Raw genomic sequence first — 17254 nt, 5'->3', positions numbered from 1 at the left:
AACAATTGCTCGCAATCCTCTTTGTAGGAACCTTTTCCATGTTTAAGCTCCTTGTCAGCTTTCTCTTTTCCGTACCAAAACGGCCAGTTCTTTCAGTCCTTTCTTCTGTGACACAGCATGTACTTTTAAGTCTCCCTTCTTGTGCTCCGACCGACCCTTAATAGGTGACAGCCGAGAGCGAGCACAATTTGCGACCTCAGAGGTGTGAGCCAGGGCAGAAGCGTTGCTTTTGGCGCACATAGACTCTGCTGTGGCACCTTCAGGAGCCGTCAGTGAGGATTTTAGAGCTAGGCAGGTTTTGTACCTGCCCTTTGAGGGCTGCGCCCTCAGTTTCCAGGCCCCGTGCCCAGCCCGGCAGCCTCCCGCCGCCCGGGACCGCGTTGCCCCGTGGGCTTACCCAGCCCCACAGCCCCCGTCCCCCCTCGCAGCACCCAGCACGGCAGACGCGCTGCCCCGGCGAGGGGCGAGCCCTCCCCCGTGACAGCACTGTGTGCATATTCGGCCACCGGGGTTCTTTCATTTCCAAATCGCTTTATTTCGGGGGGGTGGGGTGGGGTGTTGGGGGTCTTTATGGTAAGCCCCACGAGGCAAACCAGGACGCTCCCCTTTGTCGGGGTAGGGGGGGCGGGAGGGAGCTCCTCACCTGCGCCCACCCCCGTGGCGGCGGGGCGGGGCGGGGGCGCGGAGGGCGCCGCGGGGGGCCGCGGAGCGGCGCGGGGCGGGCGGCGGAGGCGGAGCCGGCGGCGGCGCGGCGGGAGCTGGCTGTACACCGCAGCGCTCCCGCGGGGGCTCGGGCATCTCTGGGCGGCGGGCGGTGCGAGCGGTGCGAGCGGCAGCCGCGCCGCGCCGGGCTCGGGGGGCGGCGGCGGTATGGAGGGCGCGTACCTCGCCCGGGAGCTGGCGCACGCCGTGCTGCTGCTGCTGAGCCTCTTCCCCGCAGGTGGGAGCCGCGGGCGGGCGCGGAGCCCGCGCGGGGCGGCGGGACCGGGGCGAGGGCGCGGGCGGGCGGCTGCGGGGGAAACTTCGGCGCCGGGGGGCTCCTTCCGCGGGGGCGGCCGGGGGCAGCGCCGTGCCGGGGGTTTTCCCTGGCATCGCCCCTCGCCGCCTTCGCCGGACGCCCCGCCGGGGCGGGGGGGGAAGAAGTCCTTTGTTTGCAGTGCGGGGTTATCCGGGGTTGGGATAGGGGCCGGCAGGGAGCTTCCCCCCCCCCCCCCCCCCCCCCCAATCTCCCCGGACCGGGCTGTTTTGACAATAAACTATCGGGTAATCAGTACAAAATGTCCCCGCGGTTAAGTGCTCGTTGAACAATAGGCAGGGAAGGAACCGCCGCCGTCAGGTGTCCAGCGCTCCCCGGCAGAGGTGAAGCCTCCCCGGGGGGGCGCACACTCACCGATCGGCTCGGCGCCCCGGGGTCGGTGCCCCGCGGTCTGGAGGGGCCGGGCAGGCGGCTCGCGGCGGGAAGAGGCACCAGAGCCGGTCTGCTCCGGCACCGCCGGTCCTCCGCGTTGAAGAGGAGGGCGAGCGGTGCCGCTCAGGCCTTGGGTGGGGGGTGTCTGTCAATGCTAAAACTTCGGTGTGTCGGGTATAAATGCAAAGGTTCCCTTCCACTTCCTTGCTAAAAGGGGGTTTCCTTGCCTAACATCGCCGCCGTAGCACACGGGGCTAGTGATTTTAAATACAGCATCTGGCTGCAGTGCTGGCCAACTTTGCACATGGCTTTCGGAGTTGCCCTGCAGCTCGTCGCAGGGTTTGGAGGCTTAAGAGGCGTTTGGAGGTGTACAGAGGAAAGTGCCGTAAGGAGATCGCTGCTAGTGCGTGAGGAGTTACACCCAGCATGGAATTGGCCCTATGCACCCAAGCCTGAAAGCAGATAACATGAAAGGTTATTTTGCTACTTATCTAAGAGCAAGCTGAAGATCCAGGGAAGTGAAGCACTGCGGTAGGTGTTTAACATCTGCTGCCACCAACAGAGAGGAGCCTTGCAGGGCTGTGTGAGAGCAGCCAGGGAGGGTTCCGCGTGTCTCTTCCCATGCTGCTGGGAGCAAATAAAACTAAAATACCAGGAAGTAACAGTAGTGATAATTTACACTTCTTCATTGTAAGCACTTTACTTCGGGATGGGGGGGGGGGGGCAGTAGTTGATTTATGAACATTTTTGTTAATAGTTTTGTTCAGATAACTTTTTGAGTTTTCTCCCTTTTCTTTCTTGATAATCTTGAACTAGAGTGTGATGTCTGACAATTTGGACTTTCCTATTTAGAAATACCCACACACGTCTGCAAAATGCTAGTGCTGTGGCCCCAGGGATGGGAAAGTCTCTAGCAATGGGTTGTTCCTTGAAATAAATTTTTTTTAAAAGTTGGAATTATTAATACCCACCAACTTTCTTTACTTCATGTATTTCTTGCCTGCACTTGAAAGTTATCTTTCATCATATAGTTAGACTGTCCTTAAGGAAAGCTTGGGAAACAGGTCAGACTAGCAGCATCTCTTCGAAGTCGTGAGGTGCAGGCACCAGAGTACTGGAGAAGCGAGGAGGGAACCTTTCTTGAGATCCTTCCTCTGGTTCTGTGTTCAGACACTTACTTGTGGGAGGCATTTCACCTCAGGGGCACGTCAGACAAAAGGCAACTGTCTTGGGGTACATATGCACATCATCTGTGTATCACACAGACATAGGGATATTCAGGGTTGGTTTTGTGCTGGAGGAGGTATCAGAGTGATGGTTTGTGTGCTGGCAGGGGCACAGGGGACAGCAGAAGTGACAGGCAGGGCAGAGCTGATCTGCTGTGCTGGATTGCTCTGGAGCTAGTGTGACCCTGGGTTACTTTTGGGTTTACCTCAGTGTGGATGCTTGGACTGGATGATCTCCCACAGTCCCTATGGAGATCTATCTTGTCATTTATCAGTATACAAATTTATATTAAGCACCGTTCATTGACCTTTAGTCAAGAGCTTCTTTCTTTGGCTGCAAATAGGGAAGGAGGATGTAGGAAACAGCTTAATGTAGCTTCTTGGAGGGTAGACCATTCATCTCTTCTGTCCACAGCCTCTACCTACTTTTTGGTTTTCTTGCATCCTAACATATGCTTTCACTTCTCCCTCCATTTGAGGGTTGCCTAGTCCTCCTTTCATGGAATATTCTGGAACGATCTTTTCTCTGTGCCATTTCTGCCCTCCCCCAAAGCTTGTCCTGGCCTCTACCCCCTAGATTTCTCCCAGAGTCTCTGTGGTTTTTTCATCCTGTGGTCATGGAAGACTGGACATGGTTCCTTTTGGCATCCATCAATATAGCCTCTTTTTTTTTTTTTTTCAGTCAGCTACAGGGTAATAGGAGGCTTTCCTTGTGCCCAGAGGGAAGAATGTCTGTTTTCATAATGCTTCCTGCACCTGTCAGCTGGGAGGGAGGAGGCTTGAAGGAGGAAGATTGAACGTGGTGAGGATTCTAACTGCTGTCACTCAGTCACTGCCTTGACCCCTGCAAACAGTCTGAGTACCCTGCCCTCCCTACTCCCAGGTTTCCATCTCTGCTCTCTCCTTCTTTTCCTCCCTCCCCTGTGGCAGTGCAGATTGTCCTGCACGGAAATGTGGCCCAAGGCCACTGCCAGGAGCAGAGTGGAAGTGTCAAAGATTGCTCAATACTTGACTCTTTTTCCTTCTGTTACAACTGGGAACCCTCTCCCAGCAAGTGCGTAAGTGATTTTTCTTCAGGTTTTATATTAAAGAATGTGATCTGTTTGGCAAGATGTGAGACTCCTGTTTGCATCTCGTTTAAGTACCATTCATAGAGACTGGAGGCATTTACATGCACTTATATTTTGCAAGAGAGAGCCTCATGTTGGCAGACGACTGCAGCTGTAGTACTGTTGGGTTATAGTGGCTCTCTGTGGGCTTTCCACCTTGCTTCAGCCGTCCCAGAAACGCTTCGTTGATTGTCCCAGCAGTAACAATGCTTTGCAGGTGCCTGGATTGATCAAAGGATCTTGAGTCACCTCCAGAAGGAACCTATTGCACCAGGACAGAGGTGGAATTGGAAAGGATATGTCTTTAGCACATATAAACATGAGCTGGGACAGGTCTTAGGAGGAACATGTGAGTCATGTTTCAGTCAGCAGGAGTTTCTTGTAGTGAAACTTGTCCTTTTCTCTCTCTGATCTGTTGTGAGAGACTCTAACGATACCTCTGTATTCTTTGGATTTCTGTCTGAACTATAATTCTTTGTTAGTGCAAGCAATTTGAAAGATTTTTAAGGCATATCTGGAGCTGTCAAACTAAATACCAAATATTACGCATTTGTAGTTTGAAGGAAAGCCGCTTTCTAGCCTGAACTTTCAGTCAACACTGGTGTAATCTGAAGGTAAGGAATAACAGATTCTGGGTGAAACAAAAGCCGCACAGCATCAAGGAGTTTCAACAACATACATGTTGTTCTACAATACATGACAAGCGATCTAATCTCATATCAATCTTGTAGAAGAGAGGCAGTAATTGCTCAAGGTTAAGCCACTTTTCAGCTTTCTCTGTCTGTCTGTGAAGATGAATGCCATTGCAGAGATCAAGCATTGCACATTGTCGTGCTCTGTGTGTGTGACACATGATTTTACAGATGTTGTTTTCTTTTTCATCTAGTATAAACATCTTCCAGGATTTTGACTCATTTCCTTAAGTCTCTTTCAGCTGTTCAGAGAATGGCTAGAGGAAATGAGGTCTAATATCCTAATGCATTGCATTTACTGTAAGTACCCTCTCACTTTAAGTATAAAACTTTGCCTTTTTGTAATTTCTGAATGTCCTTCTGAATATTCTCCTGCACAAGAAACAACTTGGATTTGTTCCTGTCCTTCAGAAACTCAGCTCCCCCTGATGGGTCTCTTCAGTTTTAATAGAGCTTAAGGTGTTCATTGTAATCTTAGGCAAAAGGGGAGAGATGAAAGGCATCTAATGAAAATGGTGATCCTGATTTCAGTGTGTTACATCTTTTGGACATTTATTTAAGAAAATCCAAAGAGAATGGGTGTGCAAATTACTAGGACTTGACATAAAAGGGATTTTAAAATTATTACTCTTCTATATTATTTTACTGCATAAGTATTGTGTTTGGCTTTTTCAGTGACTTTTAGGAAACTAGACGGGCTTTTCTGAAAGGGCCCTCTTTGACAATGAATCCTGAAAACAGTCATAAATGAACATATTTTTACGTGTGTGAGTAGTCTCCTTGGCCAGACGCCAAACCTAATGGCAACCGAAGTGTATTGTTTGTCCACCAGCCAAGATTGCTGCCGTTAGTGATAAAAGCGTAAGAGGAGTGTAAACATCTGTGTTCGAAGGGGGAACGTGACTCCTATTTTCTAGGGTATACCAATTAGAAAGCACAGTAAACGTTAATCTCTCAGCAGACTTACTCCTGGGGATTATATTGATTTATTCTGAAAACATAGGTTTTCAGATATACCTTTAAATGGATTTTTAATGATCTTTTTCATGTCACAGCAGGTTTTTTTTTTTTTGTGCACCACGTAAGGCTCTTGGTTGTATTATCTTTGTATTATCTCGTATAGGCGTGTAAATAACAGAAGAGTTTCTAATGTTGCTATCATGCTATGCAGCTCCTGAGCTGCTCCATACGGATCAGTCCTTGAAATTGTAAATAAAAAGATGCATCATTTAGTAAAATTATCAGGTACAGGGGGTTTTGCCACTGGAGAGGCTGACAGCATTAAATGTCTATGATTTTAAATGTCATCTGACAGCTAAGTCAGTAGTCATGTAACATAATTATTGGATATCTCATATGGAGAAGAATTTGCTGGTCAACTAGGCACTGAGGTTGTAAATCTAAGTGATAAAGAGGATGCATGGGCTGATTTAAGTTAAGAAGAGATGAAAACTATGGCAGGGAAGTTTGAAAGTCAGAGAGATGCATCTCTCATAGGTTCTTTGGAAGCCTGGCAAATGCCAGGTTAGTGCTACATCTCCTTTCTTTTCTCGTCAGTAACTGTCTTAAGCTGAGTGCTCCTCCACTCATGCTGGGTGAACATACTCTTCATGACATGGAGTGGACTTCCTTTAAAGAAGTGCAAAAGCCACACTGGAAAAAGAAATCAAACTTGTTGGTTATAACCTGTCATTCAGAGCCTGCCTGTTTCAGAGGAGGAGAAAGATCCGAATGAGCTGTATAATGGAAGTGTTTTGGGTATTCATGGACCTAGGCTGTGCAGAACTGACTGGGCTTCTGCTGAAGGCTGTTGTGAGGTTAAAAACTTGCACTTGGCTCTCTTATTCTGATTTTTGCTCAGTAGTTAATGGCTGCACCGATGTCACGTGTTGAAGTTTTTGACTGCAGCCCTCAGGACTGGAAGCTTCATTCTTTGCTGAATGAATTCTGACTTTCTCATGCATTCACCTGCCTCCCGCAGCTGGGTTTCTAAGGACACAGCAAGTCTTAGGAAGCTCCTACAGAACTGTAAGAGTAAGGCTGGAGGAGACCTGCAGAGGCCATCTGTTCCGCCCCTGCTCTCCCCCTGGTCAGATGGAGTAGATCTTCCCAGGCAGACTTTTGTCTAACCTGTTCTAAGGCAGACTTGTGGTGCAGGGTCTACCACTTTTTTTTTTTTTTTTTTTTTTTTTTTTTTTTCCCCCTAGTGTATAAGTAGTTGCTACACTTAAAAAGCTTCTCTTGATATATAACTGAATCTCACTTGCTGGTCGTGTAATTCCATCCATTTTTTTTCCCTGCTCTGGTGGATATAGTGAACTGCAGGTCACCATCCTCTTTATAGTAGTGTTTTACACATTGACAATTAATATCACATCTTTGACTTCTCTTTTCTGTGATGAACAGTTATAACTTCTTCAGCCTCTTTACGTGCATCTTTTGTAACAACTCCTCCTGTTTTTCTTCTCAGCCCTCTCCAACTTGTTTGCATTTCCTCAGGGTATGACATGTACAATTGATGTCTGACTCTAGATAAGAAATGTAGAGCTTCCAGGTTTAACAAAATAGTTACCTCCCTGTGTGCTGTGCTTCAACTTGATTCAAAGCATTGTAAATCAGATTTTAATCATGATTTAAATCAGCCAACAGTAAGCCTCACGTCAACTGTTTTGCATTTGTACTTAATCATTTTGTAAAGAAAGGTTTAACCTCCTTTATTGCCATTGAGATAGTTTTAATTAAATATAGCCTTCGCACTTAATGTTATCCTTACTTTGATTAATCACTGTGCCTGTATTTAAGCAATTATGTAGCTTGTTATGTATACACTTATTCTGATTCTTCATGTGTGTGTTTTAGTATGAAAATAGAAAGTGTTGACATTTCTTGTATTAGATAATTGATTTTTACTGATGATTTGTGTCTATTACAATGAAGGAAGTGAGAATTCTGAAATGTTCTTCCGTTAGATAAATAGCACCACATAGAAGCCAGCCAATTCAGAAGAAAAAACTCATTGAGAAATGTTTTGAAATAAAGAATTAATGTCTGAAAGGCCTATCTGTAGTCAAAACTGGGGTTTCTAATCTCTGTTCTATAAAAATTTTAGAACTAGTCCATCTCATCCTCTTTTTATTCTTAGAATGGCAATGGAAAGAAACATTCATCATTTTTTTTCAACTCCCGATGAGTAGCTCCTCTTTGAATGGACTAGTTGCTTAACTGAGTTGTACTGAATGAACTGAAACACAGAAAATACTTTCTCTGCACCTGCTAGGGAACTCCAGATGCCAAAGGCTGGTTTATTGCTGTGGAACAACCTGCCCAGAGGTGCTCCGTTACTGACTTCCATGAATTCAATAGTGTCATTATCTTTAAAATGTTGGCAGCAAATGTACGGCTTGAATAATTTTTCTGCCTTTGATTTTTTTATTTTTTATGATTAGGAGAGGTGTGAATGTTAATTTATGTTGTGTTATATTCAAAATCAGTGTTGAATATTTTTATATTTTCAAAGGAAAATAGGCATTATAAGTGCTGCATTTTTACTTTTAATGTAATATTAAACTAAATCTGCAGTTTAATATGGTAGTTTTACCTGAAGTAGTTCTGTTTGTATGCCTTAGATGCTCTTCTGCAGTTGGACCTGGTACTAAGGCATTCAGTTTCTGCTGTGCAGTGACCGCCTGATTCTTTACTTTTGCTGCCTAACTCTTTGTTTGCTATTTTATATGGCATAGAGCTGCTTTCTATGCCTGGATGAGGATAACATAATTTCTTTTCAAAGTTAAAAAGTTATATTCAACAAAATAAAAGCTTCCTCCCAGTGATGTTCATTGTAACACAAGCTGTTGAAGTTTCCTATTCCATAGCACGTCTGACTTCCAGGTATTATACATAAAATTGCTGACTTTGCAGTAATGCTAATGTCATCGTACCTAGGATTTGAGGTATGCAGCATAATAAAAGAGGTCAAATGGAAGGAGCAGAAGTAAACCCTGTATTTCTGGTCTCCTCCCATATATTAGATACTGTCAGAAGCAATGCTGAAATGGGATTCAGGTACTCAGGCTGTGCCCACAGCGTGATGCCCTCTTGTGTTTCTCTCCTGGGGTAGGAAGGAGGACCACTTTTTCAATAAGCAGGTACCTACATATATGCCATGTATATGCAACTTGTGATAGGACTTCTTAGTAAACTATGAAAGACAGTACAACTGGCAAGCAAAATATATAAATGGGACTTCTGCCAATATTGGAGATTACGTTCAATGGCTGAGTTACATACCTCCTCGCCGGAAGATGACTGGGGAAACAAAACTGGATTGGCAGAAAAATATCTAAGTCTATATTCAAGGTACTTCCAAGACAACATCAGTGATAGATGTTGCTGGATGTTAGCGAGATTTGCTCACCCTAGGAGGTTCTGAAGAACCTGCCGATGAATCCTCCAGGCATTGTCCTAATCACAGTTTCAGAAGCCATGTGCAAAGGTACTTCTTTAATACTAACACATTAAAAGTGTGTTTATTAGATCTGATGTTGTCTGTAAGACAATGCTTTTACAAGAATCTTTTAACCACATCCTAATTAGGAGCAAAGTTTATGCACTAGTTAGACAAAGGAAATCTAACTTATTGCAGGCTTATTAAAAATCACTGAATAGGTAAAGTTAATTTATATGGAGAAATATGGAAATGCTCCAAAACCTGCTTCTTAAATGGATCTGTGTGCCATGTGGATGCATGACGTGATGCAGTGACTTGTATTTCAGTAACAGAGCAATATAAATACTTCAGCTACCTTATTACTAAAACCAGCATTTTTCTCATGAATCTGACAGTTCTTTCAGTGAAGGAAAAGAGAATACCAAGTAATATGGACATAAAAGATAGCTGTGTCTTTTCTGCAAAATTGGTGAACATGTGTATTTATCTTGTTGAAAGTCTTGTTTATTGCTGTAATCTTCTAGGAAAAAGTACTGAACTAAATACCTAGAGAAAGTAAAAGGCAGTGCTCCTCTTTGTGGTATTTAATGTGGTCCATCATAAGAGCAATGATAAAATAATTATGCAATTATTGGTATATTTTCCCCTCTGGAGGCCTTGTGTAGATGATTACCAGTGCACCCTCTAATGAAATTGCTACTATTTGATAAAATTACTGCCAAGACTTGAAATAATTAGAATTTGCATTGCCAAAAGTCTTGCATCTCCTTCCTCAGTTGAGCCTTTTCCAAATAGGCATTAATTCAGATTGCAAAACAATTCACTGTTCTCTAGTTTTCTCATTTCTCTTCATTAAAACTACCTTTTCACTGCATTTCAGGAAACACGCTTTCAGGCCCATGTTGCTCATTACAAGGAACATTCGTTCAAAATGGAAGTTGAAAGATACTGCACCTTTTAATGTAAATGTCAGCAAAGAGAAGTGAGAAGAAAAAGCCATTAAAGGAATAGACTGGATGAATGACAGCTGAATTTGAATACACTATGCATTAGTGTGCTTTTTCATTCCTTCTAATCGTTCTCCATACTTACTTTACAATTTGTTTGTTTATGTGTCTAACAGCTGACAAAACTAACTGTGGGAACAGCTGGTTAATAAGTAATTTTGGAAATCAGAGGGAAGAAGGCAGTAATTCAGTAGGAGTAAGGATCAGTCTAAATGTATAAATCTCAATGCTGACAAGTGTTGTGGCAAATAGTTGCTCTTTTTTTGCAAATCCTACTTTTGTGTGTGTACACACATATATTTATCTGTTCTCTGTATTCTTCTTTGAATAAGAATTAGCAGGTAGTTGGGCTAAGCTTAGACCATTCTAATTTAAAGAAACCTGGTAGATCAGTCATGCTCCGGGTTTTGGGTTTGGTTTTGTTCATTAGCGCATTGCCTAAATTCCTTCTGTGGTGGGAAGTTTAGGTATAAGAGACTACAGTACATCAATGTACTGTAATAAAATGAATTAATCACCCAGAACAGGTTGTTGCTCATAGTGCTTCAAGATGAGTGACTGGACTGCTGTAGTGCATATGGTGCTCCTTAAAAAACAAAACCCCAAATTCCAAAACAACAGAAAAAGCACCAAAGCAATGACTTCCCAGAAAAAGAGGATTTGGAAAGCTATCATACCCACCCATGGAAAGAAGCATGCTGTGGCCATTTAGTATGTGTGCTAAACTGGAATTATATTCGGCTACATGTCTGCCTTTGACAAATGCCTCTATTGGCCGTATTAGCAAGTGAGGCATGCCAATCAGAAAGGGAAGGCTGCTTGGTAGGCAGGAAAAGTGGCCTCTGCATGGCTGGAGTTTCCTCACCCCAGCAAGGGAAAACAAAGCGGCTGGGGGAAGAGGAAGGTGCATCTCTGTCTCTGGAAGGTGCAGTTACTTCCCCCCAACCCGCTGCTATGAGGGAGTGTTGCACTTGCTTGTGTAGGGTAGCTCTCACATGTTTGTTTTGGAAGTCATGTGCAGAATCTGCTCTGCTAAGCCTGCTTCTGAAATAAGGAAGCAAAGCACAATTAGCTATATTGCTAACTGCTGCAAGACCCTCTGCAGGAGGATCTGCTGGCTTCCACCCACAAGCAGGGGATCAGCCCAGGTGCTCATGCTTGTCCTGCCTGAAGATCCTGTAAATGTCTCTCTTGGAGAGTGGGATGTGCGGGGGCTAGAGAGCTGGCTGGATTTGTCTTCTTGCCACCTGCCTCTGATGTTGTCTGTTTTGGATTAACCACATCTCGTTTGGAGCCGTGTATAATCTCTCTTCAGGTGTAGCTGGGTGTCTTCTCAGTTGCCTGAGCTGTTTTCTCTGCAAGGGTTAAACACCATCTGCCTTTTACCTGTCCTGTGGAGTGCCCTCCCAGGGCATGAGGTGTTTAGTGAGGCAGGTCCATATAGGAGCAATCCCAAAGCAAGCTGTGGGATGTCACAGCAAAGGGGGCTGTCTCACAGCCACAGCCAAGGTCCATCTGCCTCTGTGGTTCCCCATGCCCATGACTCCACAGATGATAAAGACAACCATTGTTCCAGCCTCCCTCCACTTCCTCTCTTGGGTTTGCCATGGGTGGGAATCAGCTGGCTGGCTCCACACTTGCTCTTTGTGTTGGGGGATACCCGTTTCTCCTTTATGCTGCTTGCAGATGGAGTCAGTTTGGCTGCGCCTTTGAATGCGGGGCTGGCAAGCTCCTGCCTTCTGCCCTCCACAGTGCCCTTCTGCCCCCTTCCCCTTCAGGGTGAAGGGTCTGCAGGAAGGGAAGGCTGGGTGAGAAGGCAGTGGTTGCCCTCATGCAGCTGGGTAAATGTCAAAACCCCCACTAATACTCTCCCTTGGTTTTCTGCATAGTAACATACAGCCTCTAAGGATCCAAAACTTCAGAGCAAGTGCAAGCGCAGGAGCTCTGCATTTCTGCTTGGGAAACACACAGCGTTGAAGAGTCTGTTGGTCAGCAGATGGCACTGACTCCATTAGATGGGTTAGAAACAAACCACTTAGTTCTGCAGGGACACCTAATCAGTCTAGACTCTGTAATACATGCCTGGTGACAGTTATTTTTTTGGTCTCCTAAGATGGAGTTGGGGCAGAGGACCTGGTCAGCATTTCAGCAAGGATTTGTGGCATTCACATGTGCCAAGAGTCTATGATGCTTGCAGGGGACGGTCACGTCTTTGGTCTTTTTTTGATTATATCTTTGAGGAAGACACTAGCGTGGGTGTTGGTGTGGATGGTTTGTTTTGCGAAGTAAGAGGCTATACTGCTGGCCTTCTTTTCCCCCACACCATAGCTGAAATGGGATCTGATGTAGTGTTCAGATCAAATCATTTAAAATTGACATTTGCCATTGCTAAACTTTCCATCTAGCATAAGGGAGAGTGTCTGTTCAGTGAAGTGGAACAAAACAAGTACGCATATGATAGCATCTCTCCTTTGAAAATCTGGGGGATTTTATACATCAGAGTAAATTATGGTTGTTTCAGTGTGATTAACATGCGAGTTTGACACTTTATTTGTTTCCTTGGGGCATGAAATTGCAGGACAAAGAAAATATAATTGAAAAGGTCTTAAATTCATCTCCATCATAGCATATGTCAAATGTCATAGTGGCTTTTACAAATGAGAGACAGAGTTGGAAAGGTGATACTCTTCAATTAGACCAACTAATACTGTACAGAAGACTGGGACGGCTTCTGGCTAGGACTTCTGCACTTGTGTAAAAGAGATGTTTTGGCTTCTGCTTTTCTTCCAGACTTGGGGGAGACTTGTGTGTCTGAAAACATGTTCATTTTTCCAGCAGTGCTGGCTATGCTGAAAGAGGATATTACCTCCCTGCAAGCCACAGCTTGCTGATATCCCCAGACCATTGCATCTACAACAGTGCCACTACTTTAACTGATAAAGCATATCTCTTGTTTTTGCTCTCTTATGTTGTTGTAGATGAGAAACTGAAAAATGTGGTGAGTAAGGTCTGTGTGATAGCCCTTGAAATGAACCCAGTGCCCGGAATGAATAGGCACTGAAAAGAAAGTGGTCTCTGTATTTGTATCCAATCACCACAATCTTACACGAAAGCTGTGGCCATTTTGTGCCTTGAAGTTTAGCTCCTTGGTGCATTTGCCATAGAAGAACGTTGATTGGTTAAGAAATCATGGTCAGGATCAGGTCATGGTCAGGTCATTGTTTTCGTTGTGCAGTGTTTGTACAGCTTACATGGGGACTGCTGATGACTACAAAGGTTATGGACAGCCACAACGGGAAGAGGCAGAAGCTCAGAGGAGCCTGCCGTGCCCTTACAGTGTGTCCCAGCCCTGGAGACACCGGGAGAGGGATTTGCTCTTGCTGGGTACCAATGAACCTGCTGGCAGGTCACTGCCAGTCCCTTGGGCTTGGCAGAAAGGCTGGTACTGGATGTGAGCAGGTTGTAGCCGTACTGTAAAGCTGCGTTGTGTCCCTGTCTTGGGAGATGTTTGAGAGAAGTTTAATGTGGAAGGGGGTGGAATAAGGCACAGGGCGGGTTTATTTTGTTTTGTTTTTTCTTCTCTGAAAGCAATCTTGTTGTGTTACAGAGCTGCCACAAACTTCTCGTTCCTTTTAATGCTTAGATAAGAGTTGAAAGAGGAAATGGCCACAGAGGGACTAACCTGTTGGCCTAAGGTTGTGCAGGAAATCTGTGGCAGAGCCTCGAATAGAATCCACACTGCTTGACTCTTCATCTTATTCCATGGCAGTCCCAGTCCCTTTGTTTGCTTGGCAGCTGGGGATGGTCTCCAGTTGATTGTAAGCATGATGTGGACTTGCACCTGACGTGCTTTTCCGTGCTACAGCAGTGTTGTGGCTGAGGCTGAAAAGCTCCCCCATAAAACTCTTTTTTTTTTCCAGGATGGTGCACTCCTTAGCCAAAGCTTTTTTTTTGTTTGCACATCCCTTAATTGTTACAGGAACATTCTGCTGTCCTTAATCATATCCCTGCAATTTGACCTGCATTTCCTATCGATATTATCTAGAGTTGTTTCATTTTCTAGTTCCTCCAGCCTGGTTTTCCAGATGTTCCTTCTGCATGCAGAAGTCACAACTGCTGTACTCCCCCTCTTTCCTCCCTCTCCCTTCATTTTTAGGGCTTAGGAAGCTGCTTGTAATGTATTCATATATTCTGCTTCTTTTTTCAGTTACGCAGCCTTGTTCACAAGTGATCCCAGCTTTGTAGTTTTTAACTTCTCCTTGCAATATAACAAATCTAATATAGGGTAGTGAAAGTGACTCTTTTCAGCTGTGGATCACAAATTTAGAACATCCAAAATGGGTTGGGCTGTCCAACTCTGAGCTTTGCTGTTTATTATATATAAATCTAGGCTTTTAAAAAGATGTATTGTTAATTATTAAATATTTGCCATTATCAACATATTTTGTTAGCATAAATTATTACTTGCTAGTTGCCCTCGATAACCATAGAGGTTATTGAGCCAGTGTGGTACTCTGGCTACGCAGTGTGTGGAGTGTTGAACATTTCACAGTGGGTTCCACAGCCCTTGACCAACAGTGGGATCATCTATCCCCACTAGCCCGCAGGAGCCATGGGGGCAGAGGATGGGTTTCCTCTCTTCCCCTTGTCCTGTGGGATCCTTGTTGTCAGGTGGGTTCATGGAGGTGGTGACACTCAGCTGAATAATGAGGTAGTGTTCCACCTCCTGTTCGAAGGTGGAGGCCTGCCCGGATGTGGGTCAGATAACATCGAGTAAGGATGCATACCAATATCTGGAAATCTTCAGTGAAGTCATAGCCATGGGTTCCTCCATCCTGTTGCTTAGATTGTTTGCAATCCCACTGGTGACTGGTAAGGTCATGGTCCTGCCTGGGGTGGACATGGAGCCCTCGGAGAAGACAGTAAACTCCATATCCCTTGGGGTTTGGTACTTGGAGATCTCTTACCATCCCTGGTATATATCCTGCCAATGCAATCGATTCAAAAATTATTAGTGTTACTAATAATATATGCTCATGATTGCTAATCATATGCTCATGATTTGTGTTACTGAAGTGCACAAGAGCAACAGTGGGCTGGGAGGAAGCCTATCCTGCCTCAGGTGTGGTACAAATGGCGCAGTCTCAGATGTGAGGCATTAGCAGTCTGAGAAAAGATCAAGAGATAGCAGATGGACACATGCTGCGGGGATTAGTACACTGGATTAGAAATTGTTGGTTAAACTCTCAGATTTCTGTTAATTATTCCTCAAAAAAGGAGATACAAAGTAATTCCCATCTTTCTAAGCACCATTTTAATTCTTACCTTTTAAAGACAGGTGATATTTAGGTGCTTAATACTAAGCATATGTGATAGTTCTTGCATTCACAACCTGTTCTTATGCTGCCATACTTTTCTTGAAAATGTGTTGTTTTCGGAAGGAATATAAAAAAACCTTAGATTGTGGAAATCCTTTGCACAAGGCATTGACTCAATTTGTAAACTGTTTTGCTGAAAATTTGTAGGCTGTGTAAAGGAACCATAACAAGACTGTCTCGAAATATGGGTGACTGTTTCAACTGGAACGTTGTGGTTTTTGTTGTGGAGTGCCAGTGTGCTTGTTCCCTCTACACCTTTCTTTCCCCAGCTACAGTACGTAATGTATTTCTTGTGCCTCTGGATGGAGTCATGCTCTGCTGTGTTGTTTACCACCTTTAAAAACTTTCCACCACCTTGCTAGATAGTCCTGATAGTAAGTGTTACAAAATTTTGAACTCCTAACTACAATGGGTATGATGAGTGCTAGGGGAAAGAGTAGGTAAAAGTCACAAATGTTGCATGAAAATATGAAATTATGCTTTTCTTAATCTTTCTGGCAGTTATTATTTCTAGGATGCTTGTTTATATGTTCAGTCATGTGAGTTTGTGCAGAGGATTAGTGGACCTCATGTGGAAAATTTCTGGTGGTGCTGGAAAAGCAGGTGCTGGAAAAGCAGGCGCTAGTGGGCTGCCTGTTGGGTTTAGCACTGATAAATGAATTTTAATCCGAGGGAGATGGGGAGAGAACGAGGGCTCCCTCCAAAACCCAGACCACAAACCAAGTAATTAGACTCTGCAGGTGGTCTGACCGTCCTTTGCTTCCTACTCTGTGGTGGATTTGTCAGGAAGAGGAGTAGTTACCTGACCTGGTCTTAATCCAGTATTTACCTTAAGAACAACTAAAGCGGTGAGATGAGTGAATTAAGTCTGGAGTATATAACCTCATCCCAACTGATTATCCGCTTGTTTTGCTTGAACGTCTGTTGTTATCTGTGTGGGTAGGGAAATTGAGCTCTGAAAGGAGATGCAGAGTGTGTTTTTGCATGCAAGCGGTGTTGGTTTTTGAGACATGTTCCCCCCTGGCATGGCTATTATACGTCCAGTCCAACTGTGCCATGCTGTGCTATGCATTAGAGCACACTAGGGCAATGGATATTTGTAGGACTACAGAGCTAGTCTTCAGAAGAGAAAGGGTTTGTTGCTGCAGCACCCGTCAGCGTTTGCACACATCACAGCGATGGGCATGGTTTGACAGATCTGCGCTTATTTAGTAGGTCAGTTATGACATTAATCTATGCACTGCTACCTCCGATCTGCTCCTTTCCTCTGCAAACCTGTTGATGACGCCCTACCTTTGACCTTCACGAGTCCTTGTACCCTAGGGTTGGGTGGTTACGTGCGTTTGGGAAGGAGGAGAAGCCCTGTGCCTGGCTGTGCAGCACATTACAGGCTGGTTTTGTCTGGGCAGTTTGGAGCCTACGGTTACCCCGTGTGCCATTAATCCACTGTATAAATACCCAGGAGATTGAAGTGGAGGGAGTGGTTCAGCAAGGCAAGCTGGCTTGGCATTTCCTCAGGAGCAAGTAAATTAGTTTATTCTCCACTGTGGCTCTTTGAACGAAGGAAGCCCTCGCTGCAGCTGAGAGTGTGTCTCTGCTAAGGGGTGTGCGTGGGGAGGGCGCACCGCCTGTCCGTGCACACGCGTGGGTTGTGCGCTGGGAGTTTCTGTTGGCTGCAAGAGCGTTTCTGTCCACGCGGCCGAGGTGTCCCTTTGGTTTTTTTGTTGTTGAAAGGGGAAGGGTGGGTAGGGTCTGTGTTGGTTGGGTTTGTGCTTTGAGAGGCGTCCAGTTGTCAGCGATGCCGTGCTGGCGGTGCTGCCGAGGCTGCTGCCAGAGGAGGGGGTGCACAGCTCAGGCCAGCAGGCTGGTGAGCTTCCCTGCCGCCGCCCATTTTGTGCCAGGCATTAGGAGCTGAGGCCAGGCCACCGCCAGCATCGCCTCTAGTGCCGGTGAAGGAGGGCTGTCCTGCGGTGTGGTGAGGGGACCT

At 45.2% G+C, this 17254-nt stretch overlaps 1 protein-coding gene across 2 annotated transcripts in view; it reads left to right on the top strand.

Annotated features, from left to right (window-relative positions):
* Positions 1 to 737: 737 nt before the first annotated feature.
* Positions 738 to 17254, top strand: part of KIT (KIT proto-oncogene, receptor tyrosine kinase) — a 57701-nt gene continuing 41184 nt past the window's right edge. Inside the window, exon 1 of one of the 2 annotated variants that reach the window (XM_075091459.1) lies at positions 738 to 940. In XM_075091459.1, coding sequence (XP_074947560.1) covers positions 871 to 940 — 70 coding nt within the window. In that variant the 5' untranslated portion in view covers positions 738 to 870. The remainder of the gene's footprint in view (positions 941 to 17254) is intronic. The other variant, XM_075091458.1, reaches the window with a different exon arrangement.

This window comes from Phalacrocorax aristotelis, chromosome 4, assembly GCF_949628215.1.
Source record: "Phalacrocorax aristotelis chromosome 4, bGulAri2.1, whole genome shotgun sequence".
NCBI lineage: Eukaryota > Metazoa > Chordata > Aves > Suliformes > Phalacrocoracidae > Phalacrocorax > Phalacrocorax aristotelis.
Note: the sequence above shows the minus strand (reverse complement) of the source record. Positions and strands in the feature narration are given on the sequence as shown.